The sequence below is a fragment of the Colias eurytheme genome, chromosome 18 (genome assembly GCF_061535395.1).
Source record: "Colias eurytheme isolate Ceu_HAF_F1 chromosome 18, ilColEury1 Martin Lab GWU primary, whole genome shotgun sequence".
Classification (NCBI taxonomy): domain Eukaryota; kingdom Metazoa; phylum Arthropoda; class Insecta; order Lepidoptera; family Pieridae; genus Colias; species Colias eurytheme.
Window position 1 is genome coordinate 491,766 of NC_142997.1, and position 21,549 is coordinate 513,314.

The following is a 21,549-nucleotide window of genomic DNA, read 5'->3' on the forward strand; positions in this document are numbered from 1 at the left end:
ATCCATACTAATATTATAAATGCGAAAGTAATCCATACTAATATTATAAATGCGAAAGTAACTCTGTCGGTCTGTCTGTCTGTTACTCAATCACGCCTTAACTACTGAACCAATTTGCATGAAATTTGGTATAGAGATATTTTGATACCCGAGAAAGGACATAGGATAGGTTTTATCCCGGAAATCCTACGGGAACAGGTTATTCTTTGAAAACGCGGGCGAAGCCGCGGGCGGAAAGCTAGTAGGCTATATAATTATTATCAGGCTAAGACCAACAGGAGCGGAGCAACGCGGGTGAAACTGCGGAGCACAGCTAGTATAATACATATATAATTTAAGTAATATAATTTAAATATTAATATATTTATGTTCTTACAGCACCAGCGAATCGGCCAACAATAATGGACGCCAGAACCCGAGACCACACGCGGCTGTTACAGCCGTATAACGAAGGAGACACTTTGGAGTTACTCTGTGAAGTGTTTGGAGGTAATGGCCATTGTTTTGTTAATTTATTTGATGAGACCTTAATTGTTAATGTTATAAATGGATAAGTTTAACTTTAAGTACTATTACCTAAAAACTTTTATATATTATGTTAATTACCTTTAATGGATTTTAAACATGGCTTTTAAATAGTAGAGTTCTAGATGCTCAATAATATAAATAAATTATTATTATAGGATACTTAATGTCGCAGTAATTTTGAATGTTTAAGCAAAATGAAAAGTACGCGCGAGCAAAGCTGAGACTGAAATTTTGTAAAATATAACACAATTTATCATATCGGATATAAATATTTTTCATAAGGATATGACACAACTATTACTTGTTATTATAAGTTTACTTTACAAGAAAATAATAAATTGCAATTATGAAGTGTATAGCAATGCATCTCTGACAAAAACAAAACAACTCATGCTACGATGTATAATAACATTCGTGTCTGTTATTCAGTAGCCAATTTCCTATATTTTGTTTGTATATTATTTCAATAATATCGTATGTAGGACAAATATGATTTCGCTGTTTATTTTCCATATATTCTATCGAGAAATCCTAAAGTCAACGCCTACGCGTGATATTCTTCAGTTGAATACAATGGCGATGTCAAATACTTATTTATTGGGATAATATCACTTCATCCCGCAAAAATGCTCAGTAATAAAATAATATTTACCCTGAATCTTATCCCTATCTCTTGCTATTTTGGGAACTTTGGTATCTGTTATTGATGGAAATGTTTCCCTCTTTTAATCAACAGATGTTTACAGTAATTCTGGGAATTTTCCTAATTCTAATATAAGTGAAGAAAAACCTACATAGAATTACAGATATTATGGCTTAAGGATAAGGAGGATTCCTTTGTGAGGATGGATGGATATATAGATGTTTGATACTCTTTCACGCAAATACTACTGAATCGCCAACATGAAATTTCGTATGTTATTATACTGGGTCTTCAGCAACCTAGCTGAAGACCCAGAATAAGATTTTTCTTTGAAAACGCGTGCGAAGCCGCGGGAGGAAATTTAGTATTAGATATGCCGTGTGTGAGACTACTGATGATTGAACCTAATGTATTACAAAGTTTGAAATTGTAAATCAATATCGCAAAAGCAAAGCCGCAAGTGAAATGCTAGTAAATTATGTAAATCATTTATTTCATGTACTAATTACGCAAAATTGCAGTGAACTAAATTCCGGAAAGCTGATGTTACAGTTGCAGCGCTTGTTTTCTGTTGTTAATGTCTGTTTGAAACATAATATGGAACAAAATAATAAAATTGTATGAAAACTGTGATTTTTCATGACAACTTTTTTTGTGAGCATTCGTTAATGCTGAAAGTAGTCTTATTCTGTAATGAAACTATCTAAACAAACAATTAACTTGTAATTTAAAACAGCAATACGATTTTAAAATTTGAAATTGCAATAACAGAGAAATTGGCAAAAAACTTCTTAGTTATTCTTCTTTATTCATTTACCTTTAATATATTACGCGGTTAATACAGTTTTCTTTTTAATTCATAATGAAAGTTATCCATTAGATATCATTGTATGTATTGTACATTACACGAAGCACAATAATTATGCTGACAAGTCAATAACTGCGTTAAAAACAACCGACTTCAAACTTACACTTGCAACATTTACAAATACAGACAAAAATGCTCATAAAATAAAAACTACTGGGCCTATCCGAATAAAATTTTTATGGGACCAATTCGACACCATCCCGCATCGAACAAAAAAAGAATCACGTAAATCGGTCCAGAAACCACGGAGTAATCGGTGTACATACATAAAAAAAAAAAAAAAAAAAAAAAAACATACCGGCCGAATTGATAACCTCCTCCTTTTTTTTGAAGTCGGTTAAAAATCTGTCCATTGGTTTCTAAGAAGCGAGAATTCATGCGAATTTTTTCTATATTTTGGAAGATATAAATTTCCTATGATTCATTAAGATTATTGTTAGATCTTTATCCTTTTTAAATTCACCAGGTTGAAAGACCGATTTTCTTGCTTCTTAATAGTAATCGATTTTATTATAGAATTCTATATTATAGAAAATATTATAAGATATTGTAATAACCATTTATTTACGTTGATAGGTTTGCACAGTGAAATAGACAGATTTGAGATACGGCGGGTGGTGCATATCTCAATTTGAATCTTGCAGAAGTTTACGTCAGCGCGTTTAGATAAATCCGCTAAATCTTCTATAACGATGTTAGCTGTCTTTCCTTATTTTACGTAAGAACTAAACTCAAATTTGTATGCCTGTTTTGACGGTAGATAATATAGGTAGGTACTTTGAAAGAAATATTTGTTTGAGGGAGCAAAGTGAACATTTTATTGTATATATTTCTTTTTTTTATCCTGAATTATTAATTTGCAATCTTTTGTTGCAAAGTAAATATAATATTAATAAGTAAATCCGATAAAATTTGCTTACCACCAGAGAATCCCCATCAAGAGTCGTCAGGAAATTTCACAGCGGTATACGGTACACGCATCAGTAAACTTTAATTATGAAAAATAAACAATTTTTCGTACAAAATGAGTAAAAACGACGCGCGCGTATTAAAAAGTTAACAGTTATATCAACATATCTCGTTATTTTCAGCTCTTGGATATTGAAAATACATTAACCGCACAGGGAATGCATTAAATAATAACTATTTATTGCTGCTGGAGTTTTGTTACAAATTATTCTGAGTCGACAGCTTTGTCGGTGTGTTTTTGGATGATATTTAATGATATATCATATAATTATGCATTTAAATAAAATGTGGAGTGGTAATTGGATGTTGAAATAATGGGTCATGGTGATGATGCTATTTTATAGATTTGTTAGTAGATATATTACTCACAAATCTAGAAAATGGCACATAGGTACCCTGGAGTGTACGCTATCTTACTATAATTTGGAAATCTTTTTCTATAGACATAGATACCTACATTCTGAAGAGTTCATTTCTTATACAATTAAGGTTACATAGAGCTACGGAATTTCACGTTTTGGTTTGATCTATTTTTTGATTGCTTGTTATGAGTGGGTTTCTTATTTACATAAAGCGATACGCAGCAAGGTTTGTGGCGGAATAACGTTGCGAATTCGTCCTACAATTCAATTCTAGGAATCGACGAGATTCGGTGTCGACACACAACTGAAATTCGATCTCTTGGGAAAGCTTTGAACAGGCCTTGCCTTTCATTTGTTTTTGGCTTAACGACTCTGCAAATTAACATTTAAATGTCAAACATTTGGATTAACAATGTTATGGAATAGCTATCGCAATTATTAGTAGGTATTAGGAGACGTGTTTAATTTGAAGTTTTTTGCGTTAATCCTAATACTTTTTCCACGAAAAGTTAATAACTTTCGCGACTCATTCAAACAAAAAGTGTGTTTCTATTATAATCATTTTCATTCCAAATTTCATCTAAATCTGGCTTGATGATGAAAACGTAGCATAGAAAATACAGTACGCAGAACAGACAGGCTTTCACATCTATACTTATTAGTTATTACCTACTGTTTTTATAAAGAGTTAAGTTTGTTAGTTTATATGACGTTCTAAGGGGTAATATCTGCATCGAATGAACCGATATTTTTTACCAACATAAAGCCACGTTATCGGTGACTGATAGGCTATATTTTTTATTTTATTTGCCCTGGTTAACTCGGAAGTATTAGTCATCTTTTAATCTGCTTAAATTTAAATTTTATAACAAACCACCCGTTCACACAGGCGACCCACGACCATCTGTAATCTGGTATCTAGAGAACACGATAATCGACGAATCGTACGAGCAGCGCGACGACGGCGTGACGACAAACACGCTAACGTTCCCGCGCGTCGGACGACAGCACCTCAACGCAAGGTTGATTTGTCAAGCGTCGAATACCAACTTGGCCCCGCCGCAGAGTAAATTGCTCATTTTGGATATTAATTGTAAGTATTTTTCGGTAACTATAAGATGAATAGGTGTTGTATTTTTGCATAATATTTATTTTGAAATGTATTTTATCTAAGAATTGATAGAATGCGACAAAGTGTTTTTGACGTAGGTACTTAACGTTCGCGTCGTTTTGATAATTCTATTGTTTCTTTTTTCATATGTAACTTACCGTGACGAATAAAATTGAAAATTACTATGTTATAACATTAATTTATACGTGTTAGTTTCCATTAATTACAAATTATGACCATCATTTTTGTTGTCATTATAAAGCAGTAAACAGTTCCAACAACATAATTTAATAAGAAGTTGAAAATGAAGTCAATGAAAATTATTTGGAGTCAATTGACGTAACTTATCAAATTTGTAAAATTGTAAACGAATAATAATTGTGCACACATACACACAAATGTTTTAAAACAAATTTCTTCAGTAAAAGGCTTAGCTGACAAAGTTTATAGCAATTATTTTGGGACTAACGGAATGTTAGTGAACTTAGCAGATCATTTTTAGCAGATCAAAAAAAAATGTGAGTTCTTATCGCGTGCAGTTGAGTTCTACAGTTCCTGATACTTTTTAGAAATAGGTCTGGCGTTTTTACCTTAAAAAACGACATTTGAAAAAATGATCTGCCAACTTGCCGTAGTAGATAATTTTTAGCAGATCAAAAAAAATTTGAGTTCTTATCGCGTGCAGTTGAGTTTTACAGTTCCTGATACTTTTTAGAAATAGTTCTGGCGTTTTTACCTTAAAAAACGACATTTGAAAAAATAATCTGCCAACTTCCCGTAGCAGATCATTTTTAGCAGATAAAAAAAAATGTGAGTTCTTATCGCGTGCAGTTGAGTTCTACAGTTCCTGATACTTTTTAGAAATACTCGCGTAAAATGAAACACTAGAAAATTTATTTATGTCATATTTCATCACGTCGTAGCACCATGCCGTAGCATCATGCCGTAGCATCATGCCGTAGCATCACGCCGTAGCAAAACGCCGTAGTATCATGCCGTAGCTTCATGCCGTAGCTTCATGCCGTAGCATCATGCCGTAGCATCACGCCGTAGCATCATGCCGTAGCATCACTCCGTAGCATTACGCCGTAGCATCACGCCGTAGCATCATGCCGTAGCATCATGCCGTAGCATCACGCCGTAGCATCATGCCGTAGCATCACGCCGTAGCATCATGCCTTAGCATCACACCGTAGCATCACACCGTAGCATCACGCCGTAGCATCACAGCGTAGCATCACGCCGTAACACATGCCGTAGCATCATGCCGTAGCATCATGCCGTAGCATCACACCGTAGCATCACACCGTAGCATCACGCCGTAACACATGCCGTAGCATCACGCCGTAGCATTACAGCGTAGCATCACGCCGTAGCATCACGTCGTAGCATCACGTCGTAGCATAACGTCGTAGCATTACGTCTTAGCATCACGTTAAGCTGGGTCCAGGTCGGGTTTTTTCAAATGTCGTTTGTTAAGGTAAAAACGCCAGAACTATTTCTAAAAAGTATCAGGAACTGTAGAACTCAACTGCACGCGATAAGAACTCACATTTTTTTTTCGATCTGCTAAAAATGATCTGCTACGGGAAGTTGGCAGATCATTTTTTCAAATGTCGTTTTTAGGGTTCCGTAGCCAAAATGGCAAAAACGGAACCCTTATAGTTTCGTCATGTCCGTCTGTCCGTCTGTCCGTCTGTCCGTCTGTCACAGCCGATTTACTCGGAAACTATAAGTACTACAGTGATGAAATTTGATGGGAATATGTGTTGTATGAACCGCTACAAAAATATGACACTAAATAGTAAAAAAAAGAATTGGGGGTGGGGCCCCCCATACATGTAACTGAGGGATGAAATTTTTTTTTTCGATGTACATACCCGTGTGGGGTATCAATGGAAAGGTCTTTTAAAATGATATAAAGTTTTCTAAAAAACATTTTTCTTAAAGTGAACGGTTTTTGAGATATCAGCTCTCAAAGTCGTAAAAAGTATGTCCCCCCCCCTCTATTTTTATAACTACGGGGTATAAAATTCTAAAAAAAATAGAGGTGATGCATGCTAATTAACTCTTTCAACGATTTTTGGTTTGATCAAAGTATCTCTTATAGTTTTTGAGATAGGTTGATTTAACTGTAATTTATTATATTTGCTGCTACGGAACCCTTTGTGCGCGAGCCCGAATCGCACTTGGCCGGTTTTATTTAAGGTAAAAACGCCAGAACTATTTCTAAAAAGTATCAGGAACTGTAGAACTCAACTGCACGCGATAAGAACTCACATTTTTTTTGATCTGCTAAAAATGATCTGCTAAGTTCACTAACATACTAACGGATCCAATTTATAAAATATAACAACCGACGGCAAAATTGTACGAGATTTGATTTGTAAATATCTGAACATCACTCGCTAGTCTCTCTCATAGAGATTATATTATTTTTGGATATAAAACTAACACAATATTCAAATTCTAGGAAAGCTTTCCGTAATTGGAGCTATTTTTAAAACGTTATCGATGTTAATGCCTTAATAAAACAAAACAATAATATTATTTGATGTTGTTAAAAAATAAAATTGTTATAAAAAATTCGATCACGAGGCGGGACTCGAACCCGCATCCTTCGCGCCATTCCGGGGCGGATGCCTGACCAACTCAGCCACTCGTGACCCGCCAGAGCAATCGAATTTATTCTATTCTTTCAGTTTTATGTGTCTGAAGGGACACACCGCGCGCCATCTATTGAGATGATTAACAACCATTTCAACCAATATGAAGCACTTTTCAGTGAATACAATATTGTAACGATGGAACACGACCTTTTTTGTTGAATTTATATTTTTGGTTTTATGGCATTCAAATGCTTTATAAATATAAATTTATAAAGAATAGAAAAAATTCGATCCGATCGAAATTTATAAAGAATAGAAAAAATTGGATCGAATTTTTTCTATTCTTTATAAATTTATATTTATAAAGCATTTGAATGCCATAAAACCAAAAATATAAATTCAATAAAATTGTTTTAAATATACTAATTGCAAACTAAAAAAAGTATTACCTGCAAAATAAAATGACGTATTTTTTATTAAATATTTTAAAAATAATTTATTTTTTGACTCACGTTGAAATTTTAACATTAAAAACGTATATAAAATTTGATGACACAGTTATAGGAATGCATAAAATCTGTTAAATTCACTTCGCAAGTATTTTATTCAATTTAAATACTAAAATTGTTAAATCGATTTCGACATTCGACGCTCGATTTATTATAAATGTATTATATTTGTAATATTTTTATACCGACAAAGCTACATGCTTGTTCAAAATAATAAAATAGCAAAAATTAAAAAGATATGCTCATCCAATATTTATTTTTAATCAAAAACTTCAGTTAAAATGCTGTTTGATATACTTTGTTTACAATTTAAACTTAAGCTGTTATAATATTTAATGACCACTCTGAAGTTGTCAACACTTGGCTTTAGAGTGAAGTGAACAAACTAACGAAACATGATTAATAGGCGTATTAATTACGTGTATTTGTGAAACGAAATGATAATCTGTTGTTTGTATTTGAATTTATTTCGCGAGAGTTTTAAAGTTTTTGATATCAATGACCTAAGTATTTATAAGATGTAAGATATTTAGGTATCATCAACACTTATTGGTTCCAAGAAGTTTTAATTATAAATTGCACATGAGATGCGATGCTTATGAGGTTCATTTATTATTAATAGATACTCATTGAAATATGTATTACTGTGTGCAGATATGTGAAGTGAAATAAAAATATGATACGGGAAATGGTAAAACATGGGTAAAACTATGTTGTGACTATTCAAAAGAGCTTTTAGAAGTCTTATTAAATTTATAAATGTTTTTGAGTAAATACCCTCTACGTCCAAGTGAATCCCCCGCAGTAAAACCACTGAGCGTCCAAATCGTGGGTCCGGGCGGGCCGCTGTCCGCGGACCGCAGCTACGAGCTGCGCTGCGTCAGCGCGGGGTCCAGACCGCCCGCTGTGGTCACGTGGTGGAAGGGGGACAAACCCGTTAAGAAGAATGTTAACAATGTAAGTGGAATTATAATGTGCTTGTGTTCTTACGTGTTGGGTTATTTTAAGCTATTGCATAGCTTCTATCGCGGGGCTTGAGCGCGGGGACCGAATCGAGAAATTCCGTAACGAAAAAACCTCACGCTCCCCACTCCGACGGGCACGGAGGTGTGGCTTGAAGGCATAGCATGCAATAGCTTTACCGCGGCAGTCCCCGAGTGCCACACGTCTTTTTTACGTGTTGTTATATTATACCGCTCATGTATTGCTTATCCCTTTCCTTTCTTGTTATGTCAGCATTTGTCTAATGAAATATCTATCCAGTTCAGTCCACTCCCAATTCTCATGCAGTACGGTTGGCGGAAAATTTATAATTAAATTGTAATTTATTGTTATACGTTAATTTTCTCGAATAAATATTTTTTTACATCGCGATTTTCAATATCTCGTATAATGGCATACGTATTAGTCTGAGTTGGAGTCTATGTAAAAGTGTGCGTGCGCACATGTTTGTGTGTTTTTAGTTTTTTTTATTCTTATAATGAAACTTCCTGATGCATTTGCTCAAAATTTTTCAAATAATTGTTATGATTAGCACACAACCATTTTATTTAGGTTTCAATTAAGTATTTTCATATTTCAACAACGTTTTAATTCTTATCGTTTTAATTCAAAGAGGCAAGCTACATTAAACCACACATTAAACGTTACAATAAACAAACAAAAAATGTCTTTATAGACTAGAGTAGATAATTTTTGAAACAAAAAAAAATCGCAGTCGGATGAAACCCATTAGAAAAGGAAGGGAATATGATGAAAATAAAAGGAAAAATAAATTACGGTCAATCCGATTTCGGGAAGCGGGAGGGGGGAGCTTATAAGAGAAAAAAATGGTTTCTCTCGATTTCTGACAAAACTACAAGTCCTATAGAAAAAAGTTCAATGGCAAAGTTGTAGGTAATTAAAAGTTCTACAACTTTTGTATTCACAATTTTTTCACATAACCTCAAAATTTAAGTGAAAAATTCAAAAAACCAAGATTTTGGTCTTTTATTTGTATCTACTTCAAAATTTATTTTTTTTCTACGAAATTTGGTGAAAACTTGCTTTATTATGTCCCAAATATACTGTAATTTATTTGATTGAAAATATTTATTTTTTCGCCTTATTTTGAATTAATACCAAAAAAACAACCTAATTTTCAATCGAAAAGTCACCCGTCAAAATATCAGCTTTTTTCAAAAACTTGGGGTACCTTTTATTCATTGAAATCTCTACTTTCATATGGTGTAAAAAAAATAAACACCACCATAGTAAATGTTCTCAGGAAATGCATACAAACAGTGTGAAAATTAGCTTTTACTAAATCAGGCACACTTCTCGAACTACCTGAAATGTTTTTATCGACATCATTTTGCTTTTGAATATACTGTAAAATATTAAACTTAGAACAGATAATTATTTTTCTTTTGAAATATTACCGAAAAGCCGATACAAGAGAAGATATAGAGTTCAAGAAGTGTGCCTGATTTAGTAAAAGCTCATTATCACACTGTTTGTATGCATTTCCTGAGAACATTTACTATGGTGGTGTTTATTTTTTTTACACCATATGAAAGTAGAGATTTCAATGAATAAAAGGTACCCCAAGTTTTTGAAAAAAGCTGATATTTTGACGGGTGACTTTTCGATTGAAAATTAGGTTGTTTTTTTGGTATTAATTCAAAATAAGGCGAAAAAATAAATATTTTCAATCAAATAAATTACAGTGTATTTGGGACATAATAAAGTAAGTTTCCACCAAATTTCGTAGAAAAATAAATAAATTTTGAAGTAGATAAAAATAAAAGACCAAAAACTTGGTTTTTTGAATTTTTCACCTAAATTTTTAGGTTATGTGAAAAAATTGTGAATACAAAAGTTGTAGAACTTTTAATTACCTACAACTTTGCGATTGAACTTTTTTCTATAGGACTTGTAGTTTTGTCGGAAATCAGGAGAAACCATTTTTTTCTCTTAAAAGCTCCCCCCTCCCACTTCCCGAACTTGGATTGACCGTAATTTATTTTTCCTTTTATTTTCATCATATTCCCCTCCTTTTCTAATGGGTTTCATCCGACTGCGATTTTTTTTATCTTTTCATTATTTTTAAAGGCTTCTACCCCAGTCTATTAGTAAACATATTAGTAACCACCTTCGTAATCGAGTCACAAGATTGACAGTTACGTGATATAAGTCTTGTGAATGAGAAACATCCACTCATCCATCATCCACTGACTGGGTTCTTGCTAGAGTTTAATAATTTCTTATAATATTGCTTGTAAAACATATTTTTAACAACTTGCAGGTAGTAAAATTTCCTACCTATACAAATTTATATTGAAAACAGATATTTTAGTCCTTCAAAAACGTATTTTATTGAAATGAGAACACATTTAAAAATATTATTTTACATAATAATATATCGTATGATTTAAATATCGGCCATTACAATGAATACTTAAAATAAAAAAAACATGCGGTGAGTTACGCGCGATTAACTGCAGAAATGACTTTGTATTTTTACCGCTTTAATGGAAAACTTGAAGCGGGTAATCGAAGCCTGTACATCAAAGTTATCGAAAATAATGGTGGAATAATATTATTTAACAGCAAAGGCGTGTTTAATTATGGTTGAAATTGTCGATAGTTAACAGGTATGGTTGGGTAAACTTTTTAGTGGGCGCGGCATATTTATTTATTATTCAGCGTCTTGTTTACAAACTTTTTATCGTTTAAGCTTTTTTATTCAAATAATTAATTAGAGACTGAGCTTAATACTAGCCTATGTTACACGGTAAAGATTTTGTTTTCAAATTAATCGATAGAGTATTATTTAGATACCTATTGCTAAAATAAAAAAAATGCCTGCTTAAAGCTACCTGTAGAGTTTAGAATAGATACAGTTTTACAAACATGAATTTCAATATAAACATTGAAGATACAACAGAGTAACATTTTAAAAATCCACCTATATTTCAAATTGCGCATTCGACCATCACGCAAAAATGCTTAACTACAGCGGGCAGCTAAACAAGATGTAAAAGGAAAAATAGTTCACTAAAAGCATCGTATCTACCGCAGACAAATACAGTTTGTGTTGATAGTATATCCTGGAATTCAATTAAGAAATCAATAGTGTTTGAATTTGCTTCAATGGTTTAAAAATGGATAGCGTTCACGCTGTATGTTTGTTTGTACCGGTGCCGCTCAATATCGACTTGTGCGTAAATAAAAGTAAAAAGCTTTGGAAAGTTCGTTTTGCGTTTGACAGTAAAGGGACTTTCTTTGTTTACGTTGGAAAATAATTACAATGGACAGCAGTGAAATTGTCTTGTACCTAATCGGACTTTTGTAGTTTGTCTCTGGAAATCTGTGTCGTATTACGAACATGGTTTTCCGAGTATTTCCTTTTGTTATTTGTTAGATTGAAAGATCTTCTAATTGAGGTACTGATATCATTTCTTCATAAAATATAAAAAAAAGTTTTATTGAAACATATAATTAATATCTCTAATTTCTGAACATTTTCGCTTAAGTATAACTTTTTTATTTATAGTTCTACGACAAAAAGTTACTGGACCAAAGTTGTAGAAAATTTAATTTGCAATTTTTTTATCAAATAAATAGTTTATGAGATATATAGTAAAAAGTAAAAACCATATCAACCGCTATTTTCAAGATGGCGGCCATGGGACAAGGGTGGCGACCCCACAAACTTTGTGGTAGCTTCACACTGACCCCCCCCCCCCTACACATCAAAAAAATAAAATTGCGTCCTCTAAAAAATGCAACCCCAAATCTAACTTTTCAATGGACTAGTATCAATTTAGAAAGAAAGAAAGAAAGAAAATACGTTTAATCACAAATACTTTTACAAATTTTTGACTTATAACTAAACACTTTACATGGAAAAAAATAAATCTTAAAATACAATAAATACATTCAAAATATCTTATTAACGTATTCGTGATTAGGTGGACTACTCAGCATTTGCCTCTCCGTATTAGAGGAGAGGCGCCGGTTTTCAGTAGTCCCCTCGACTTGCTACGCTTGGAGCATCAGAACGGTCTTCTGGCTGGTTAAATTATAAGAGCTAATACATAATTTAGAAAGTATAAAAAGAAAAAACAATAGGTGATTAAATGTTATATAGATAGTTAAAATTAGCAATCCATAATATGTAGATAATAAACTTACTTGTATATGCATAATACTTAAATATAAAAGGATTACTGAGATTAAAATAAATAATATATAGTACATATTACATATATATAGAAAAATTAAATTAATTTAATTTAATTAATTACAATCATGTAATGTTTCGAAAATCTCAATAATACTTGTTAGTCTTGGAGTTTGTCATTCTTTAATTTTACTGTCCAAAAAGTTACCGTTTCCTATTTGTTAAATTATTCACCCTTCAATTTAAACCATCTGAAATTAAAAGTGTCGGACAAATTCAGGTTGCACAGCTAAACTTGTTAGTTCCTCTAATGTATTAATTTGTTTGCTTTTGAGATTTCAAACTGCAGTTTACGCGAGCGCTCATACAAATTAGAGAAAAATATATTCGAAGCAGTGAGTTTGAACCAGAGATGTAACGGAGCTTCGATTCCGGTTCCGTTAAGTCGGAACTTCCGATTATTATTACACTTTCGGTTCCGACTTCGGTTCCGATACTTTTGTATCGGATGTTAATCGGAGGTCGAACGAAACAAAGCGGGCGGCGCGCGACGGCCTGTGTCGAACAGGTTCATACATGTCGCGCGGGGAATCCCCCGACCCCCACTACGTGCACTCTATCATCAATTATTTTTTCACTTGTTAGTTGTTATTATTTGTTACGCCCAAGACACGTTTATAGGTTATAGATAATTGTTTTGATTTTTGCGGCTTATTGTCAATGAAAGTGATCTGTTTTTGTGTAGGATAATGAAACCTAAGTCCAGTTGTATTTGGAACTACTTCAATGAAGTTAATTCAGATTCGGCAAAGTGTAAACTGTGTATGAAGACGTATTCAAGAAAGGGAGGTACGACAACGTCCTTAAAAAGTCATTTGAAGTCTGTCCATGCCACTGAATATGAAGAATTCATTAAGTCAGAAACTGAAAAAAAAGATACTGTACAGCCTTCGACTTCGACGCCCCTTCAGGATGCTAAAAAACAAATGACTTTAAAAGAAACTTTGCTGAACTTTGCTTTGCTTTGCATACAAAATGGTGCACTTCTCATGCTAAATCTAAGGAAATTGACAGATTCATTAATTTTATCTTTTGTTCATTTGGAATTATGCCAATTTTTTTTCACAGTTGTTTTTTATTTTATAATAAAAAATAAAAATGAAAAGAATTGACTATAAATCATGTTTTATTTGTCCTTAAACAAACTGACCCTGCCTCCGATTTCGATTCCGATTTCGATTCCGATTCCGATAAACCAAATTTGAAAACTCCGATTCCGATTTCGGTTCCGATAAAACCACCTCCGTTACATCCCTGGTTTGAACATGTCCCCTAATTTCCGGGAACAAAAAGGATATAAGTTGAACTATAAACTCCTGTATTCGAAGCGAAATTGGTCCAAATTGCGCCAAAAACTGACGTGAACGACTGAACGAGGTTTTAAAATTAGCGTCGAGTGAAATTTACGTTCAAATATTTCAAGTATCATAACGACCCACATTTTAGTTCAGTTTTTAGAATATTATGCACCAGTTCACTGAAAAATTTAATAATATCAAGTTCTAGTACATTTTTATTGGCTTGTTTTAGTTTTACAGACTGTAAAAAAGTTTGCGCCAATGAGATGAATTCGATCTCCTATATTCATGTTTCATGCTATCCTTTATTTATTATTAGTTGGTAATTAGTTCCTTATGCATACGATATGTTTTGTATAGGTACTGCAAATATTGAGCTTTACAAATAAGGCTTCGAATTTCTGAGAGATTTATCTATTTTCCTCATCAATTTTGATTATAATCAAATAATTAATCTCTGTCTACTAAAACTTAGTAGGCTGAACCTACATTATACCGTGGGTTTTCTAGCAAAGTACTTAATCAAACGTGTACTATATTATAATCTATTTGTTTACTCTCTTGAGGTCAAGGTTAATTGATTTTCGATGTATCTGTCCATTAATTCTTTACGTAACACGAGTAGAAGTATTATTACATATTCTTTGGTTTATTATTTCTTATAGCGTTGATATAAGTATCCAGAATTGAATATTAATTATGTAGGTTGAGTTTGAGTATCTGGGATATATTTTCATAATCAATCTTCAATATATCAAATACAGATCTGTATGTCATGATTTATAACAATATATATTATTTATTTATAACATGATATATAACATTATTGCCATTTAACAGCAATTAATATCATAACAATACAATATACAATATTGTGTCCTGTCTATACGTTATTAATAAAAACTGTGTTAAAAATTAATATCAAACATTGTCTACAGTTTTCCGACAGCAACTCCACAACCAGTATGCTGCAGTTCGTCCCCGAAGCGCGGGATAATGGCGCTGAACTGAGCTGTCGCGCGGAGAACCCGCGGCTTTCTGATGCTGTGCTCGAAGATACGTGGAAGATGGATGTGCATTGTGAGTTATATATAGTGATATTATTTACGATAAGAAACATATTTTCATTTCATTTCAATAAGAAACGCACATACACACACATATATATTGCTTTTTGTTAGAATGCTAGTTCATTTTATGTGGATGATGATGAAGATTTGAGGATGAGAATGAAAATTTAAGTGAAACTCTTTATTTCAATTTAAAAAATAATAGGTACATTAGTTTATTAATACAGTTGGAAATCAATCATACAGGCAAAATTGCTATAGCTTATTTCTCATAATGTACATTTAACAACTAGCTGAAAATCTGTGTCCAGAAGGCGGTGGTTTTAGGCTCAATTATCAACAACCGGTTTATGTGTCAAAAATAATTGTAAAATTTAAATTAATAATATCCGCATGAAAAGAGCATACTTTATATCGGTCTGAGGCCTCAAATGAAGACAATATCCGAATTCTATAGGGTCGTTGCCCTACAAAAAGGCCTGGGAAAATAACATTTAACTAGTCTATATTTCAAGGCATTGTGAACGGAATTGACTTGTAATGTAATATTATTTTCGCAACAAATATATAAATATCAAAGAGTTTGCTACACGTGGAAGCTTGATGATTTTCTGTATATTCGCGGTTACTAGAGAGCGCGATTATGAGAAATTATATTTATTCAGAGTAATAAAAATATAGATACAGTAATCTATCTTCCTTTTTTTCTTTTAATATCTCTGTATCAGAAGTAAATTATGAAAAAAATAAACAATGAGTGAATCAATTTGACATGTGTTTTTTTTTAAATACTATGTATGGATAATATTAGGGAAATAAATTATGATAGAGGGGGTATTAGTTTTACTAACATACTTAATAAATGCTCTTCTTGTTGTTATTAATATTAATAGACAGCGATTAATTGCGCTTTTCCTTTGTTATTTTTCTTAGTCACCCCACTTAATAGACACTCATGCTCTATTTCACCTTTTGCAAATTATTAATACAATCTGCAACATAATCTTCTGTCTTCTCTATGTTGTATATCTTTTGATCATCGTAGGTTCCTTTTTTTTCTATATATTCTATACGTTTTTATACCGCCGGGGGTCTTGGGTCAGCTAGTAACTAAGAATTATACAAGAATAAAATATAAGCTCAATATAACAAGCAAACCGCTATATTGAATAGTTAATACCATTACCGATATCATTTGATGAAAGCTCTCAGCAAAATTGGGAGTAAATAATTGCAATATATTGAGAGGGGAGGTCGGGGGAAACTGTCCATCAACGTTGGCTCTAATCGACCAGCCGATAATTAAGGTTTGGGGGAACCTATAATGATTATAAACCGTAGGTATTTTTGGTTGGTTGGTATTTACTTTGTGGGGAACTATTTTGGTTTGTGGATTGTTAGTTTTAATGAGGTTTGTGTATTGTATGATGAAGTTATGTTTAAATTTAGAGAGATTAACATTGTTTTACTTCATTAGATAATAAATGGACAATTGAAATGGGTCGCTCAAGAAATGTTGTTTTTTGACGTTTGTTATAAAATAAGTAATAACTGTTGGTTTTGCCTTCTTATTTTTCAAATACCACTCGAAAACAAAAAGGTTTGGAAATAATTCAATCTTTGGCCCGCGCAATAAACAGTAAAATCAACAAACTAATGCGGATTAGCATGTAATGCCCGCAGGTGAAACCGCCCAGCACAGCTAACTGTACGAATCTCATGTATATTCCCGAACATTGCCATTCAAACGTCAGCAGCATTCAGCAGCTGTCGCTCCGACAGTTCTCTGACGTGCAGCTGCATTCGTAGCATTATGCTAAATTATCCTTATTGTATTGTGTTCGTGTAATGTACTAGCAACTAGCCCCGGTAGCCTCTGGGTTGAAATGCGATAAAAATAAAAAGCAACTATACGATCATTTTATACTAAAATATTTTAAGTTTCAGAACTATTAATTACGATTTTCTACTTTCTCAGTGTATTTTCTGCTATAATTTTTTTTCAGTTTATTATGTTTTTGTTAATTAAAAAAAGATTTTTGGATCAAATAGGCTGAACAATAAAATTGTGATAAAATCACAGATACCATTTTTTCCCTATTTTAAAACGTAAACTACTTTTTTTATTGAAATAATTAAATGTATAAACATGTTATTATAAATATGTATAATTTTTATTTTGTTTTATCTGTATAATAATTTCCCTAGATGTGCCAATCGTGAGTCTCAAACTGGGATCGAACCTGAGTCCGGAACACATAAAGGAGGGAGACGATGTTTACTTCGAATGCAGCGCGCAAGCAAACCCGCGGCCCGATAAGTTTACTTGGTTTAAACAAGTAAGTTAATTTTAATCATTTTAATAACTTACAAAAATTGTAAAGATTTTTTAACCCAAAAGTTTATCAAATTTACCATACAAAACAAATTATCGTAGCATAACATTCTCTAGTTCTTTTGCACAATATTATGTAGCTGAAGAAACACTACAAATAAAATTTGCATAGCCTTTTGATTGGTTACGGACTGTCTTTAGAAAAAACTTTCATTCACTTCTCAATAAATAGAAACACATAAAATATGCACGATTCTATGTAAATGAAGAAAAAACATATTAACAATGATCCATAATGGTTTTCAATTTCTAATAATCAAGTATAATATTTAGTTTTATGCACGAACTCTCTAGAGTATTATAAATTTGGTAATGGAAGGCTTAACTAATAACACGTAACGTAATTTATGAGTAATGTTATGTATTGTGATTGCACTAAAGCTAAATTATAATAATAAAGGAAAAACTTTAGGTCCTCTTTAAGTCAATAGCAATCATATCTATTTTTAATACAAATTTCAACCACACCGAAGCTGTGGTAGAGTGGTCAAAGCATTACAGACAGATTGACAATCTTTCCCCTTAAAATATTATGTAACGAAGTAAGGTAGGTATTCACTTATAGAATAGAACCGGAAACTTTAGGCATGCCATTTACTTGTCACTTAGGGACACCCATAGTTTACAACATATTCTTAGAACTATCGAATATACCTTCCTTAAAATCGGTCAAGCCGTTTCCGAGAAGTACGACTATGACAACTTACACTGTCACATGAGAATTTTATTTTCCTCTATGAGATAAGGACAAAAATAAACATATGGGTTTTATTATTTGATCTAACACGTGTTTTGCCTACAGTTACGTTGTAATTAATACAATATTTTGGATTTAGTTTCACTCAACTACTCTTTGTGATAAACGACCCTTTATCTTATTTTAACCCTTTAATTGATGTAACCTGTAAGTGGTTACCGGTTTATATTGCAAAGTTAAAGAGTAACGGAAGAGTGGTTATATTTTTGTATTTACGTAAAGTATATAAGAACAAATAGAATATTATTCAGAACGTAAGCAAATTAATATTAAAAATTTCTCATATCTTTCGAATATATTTCTTATAAATAACAAAAATAGGACGATACGAATATTATAATAATGTCGTGTCGTATTTTTCTTTCAACTGATAAAAAAGTTCATAACGATACTTAATAATATATAATTACATTTTTCTAACTTTCCGAAAATTTCGTTATAAAAATAAACTTTGCTTCGGGAAAATAATATTATAATAAAGTTATTATAAAAATAAACCTACCTATACATAGTATAAAACAAAGTCGCTTTCTGTGTCCCTATTTCCCTATGTCCCTTTGTATGCTTAAATCTTTAAAACTACGCAACGTATTTTGATGCAGTTTTTTTAATAGATAGAGTGATTCAAGAGAAAGGTTTTAGTATATAATTTATTAGGTTTTAGATGGTTTTAGTCAAAGCGGGCGAAGCCGCGGGCGGTAAGCTAGTATTAAATAAAGATGTTATCATTGATTTAGTTTATCACAGTACTTATATTCAATTTACAGTTTGGCTAAAAGCTTTCCACACGATATGTACGTAAAAGTTGGTTCGTAGGTTACTATTTATTCTAGAACCTTTTAGCAAAAGTATACCAATGTAATGAAATAATAACAATATTAAATTTCATGTTTTATAATGTGCATGATATTTTCTTCTATGATTTTTCTTGCGCTGTTTAGAATTAGAACATTATGGGTTTATTTGATGTTACCTTCACTTGTTTGTTTGTATGTGATACCACTTGAAAAGGGCAGATTTAATTAAAACTTTGTCCACTTATCAAGGGATCAGTGACAATACAATTATTTTATGAGTTCAAGTTCAAGTTATAAGTAAATTAATTATTATTTAGTATTTGGTTTTTGGCACTTTTGAATATATTATTATGCCTATGTTGTATAAAAGAATTCACTTTAAAAGTTTGTCAGTTGTTATTGTTTAAATCTTGCTTTTCCAGAAGAATATTTTCATAATTTCCATGCTTTCTCTCGCTTAAATAAATAACTTTTTAAATTATCGCTGCGTTCACACGCTTTTATCATATTTTCAACAAGAAAAATTTTGCTTTATGTCACTAGCTACACTCCTTATTTTCTTTTATTTCTTTCAATCGGTTTAGTTATTCCAGAGATTAGGTACTTAAAATATTGCCAACAATCCAATCTATTTAATTTTAAGAATTAATGCAGATAGGTAGATAATAGATTGACTGAGAACAAACATATAAATCCCAATTCTTCACTGCACTTTTCGAAGCATACCTACAAAAAGACTTCTTTCCTCCAGGGTACAGAACTATCTCACAACGCAAGCGGGCTAATAGTTGGGGAACAAAGACTAGTACTTCACAATGTACAGCGCAGTGCAGCCGGGGACTACACGTGTGCTGCAAGTAATGAGGAAGGCAGCGCTAGTAATACTGTCAGCTTGCAGGTTGCGTGTGAGTGCTAGAGGTCTATAGTTTAGTATAGTCAGTGATATTTGGTTAGTGATTATGTTAGTGGGGAAAAATATCAGGGTTGGGATAGTTGGAACAGAAGTTGGTGCATTATAATGTACAATGTAGTGCTGATGGGGATTACATTTGCGTAACAACGCATAGACATCAGAATCAGCATCTGAATTAAAAGTAAAACTAATCTGAACCTTAATCAAAATTCGAACCAGAATCAGAATCATAATCAAAATAAGTTTATATGCCTATTCGGCAAGTCTAACACACCCGTAGCAAGCACATTAACTATTCCTGTGTTAGTGGTACATACTCTTAAAATGATTCACAAATATTCCACCCAGATCCCCCCTCCTGCAAGTCACCAAACCACACATATGGAGCAGTTCTCAATGATGTAGTGGAACTAAGTTGCATTGTGGACGGCAGCCCGGCACCAGCTCGCTTTGTGTGGACACTTAATGGTACAGAGGGGAGAGAGATAGATCCTGGGTAAGTGATGTTAATTGTTATATTATGGTGAAGTGGTTGGTGAATAGTTGGTCGAATGAATGAATGAAAATACTTTATTTGTTCCAAAACAAGGAAACGATACGAAAAGACACAGTCAATTCAAAAACGTACAGAAGCGCGGCCTTATCGCTAAACAGCGATCTTTTCCAGGCAAACTTTGTTGGTACTTGGTAGGTATACTGAAGTTAGAAGTAATAAAATTTGATTGGTTGGTTGGTGAAATTGTTTGATTGGTTGATCTTTGGATTGTTTTGTTGGCTTATTGTTGGATGTAAATTACTAATTTAATCTTCTTGATATTAATTAAGTGAATTAATAAGATACATGGTATTATAAAAATGTTTCATTAGTTATTTTGATAATTGAAAATTGTAAAGTTCACTATAATCGACTATAATTGACTGAGTGAACCTAGTTTACAAAATAATTATGTACTTAAATCACATAATAATATATATATATATATAATTTTATTTGAAAGATGACCGTTTCCGATTCAATTTCGCTTTATTTTTTTTTTGCATAAAATAATTATAACTAAAAAAACTAAAACTAAAACTATATTTCCCATAGCCTATCCCAGCAATCGGGTCACACATCGACACTCCGCTACACGCCGCGATCTGCGACCGACTTCGGGTCTATCGGTTGCCTAGCAACCAACGCGGCCGGTGTGCAGAGTGAACCCTGCTGGTTTAGTGTTGTGGCTGCTAGTGAGTATTCTTTATTTATTACTTCTATTATTTTTATTTAAATTTTCGTAACCACTAAAATCTTTAGTAATATAATGCGATTTAATAACTAATATTATCCTTAGTTATACTAATATTTTCCTGACTAATATTTTACTTAGTAATACTATGCGAAAGTGTATCCTTTGTTTGTCCTTTCACATATCGAGATTTAAGTTCGTTGTATTATAATTTTCCGTGACACTAATATATGTAGATACCATATTTTTATGTATCTGTATGGT

General features: G+C 32.5%; 1 protein-coding gene across 1 annotated transcript in view; it reads left to right on the forward strand.

Annotated features, from left to right (window-relative positions):
- The window catches only part of LOC149900413 (neural cell adhesion molecule 1-like), an 82,164-nt gene that overhangs the window by 48,828 nt on the left and 11,787 nt on the right, over window positions 1-21,549 (forward strand). Inside the window, exons 4-11 of the mRNA XM_090112487.1 lie at window positions 379-489; window positions 4,260-4,463; window positions 8,405-8,556; window positions 15,063-15,204; window positions 17,403-17,533; window positions 19,895-20,048; window positions 20,405-20,552; window positions 21,147-21,286. Coding sequence (XP_089968613.1) covers window positions 379-489; window positions 4,260-4,463; window positions 8,405-8,556; window positions 15,063-15,204; window positions 17,403-17,533; window positions 19,895-20,048; window positions 20,405-20,552; window positions 21,147-21,286 — 1,182 coding nt within the window. The remainder of the gene's footprint in view (window positions 1-378; window positions 490-4,259; window positions 4,464-8,404; window positions 8,557-15,062; window positions 15,205-17,402; window positions 17,534-19,894; window positions 20,049-20,404; window positions 20,553-21,146; window positions 21,287-21,549) is intronic.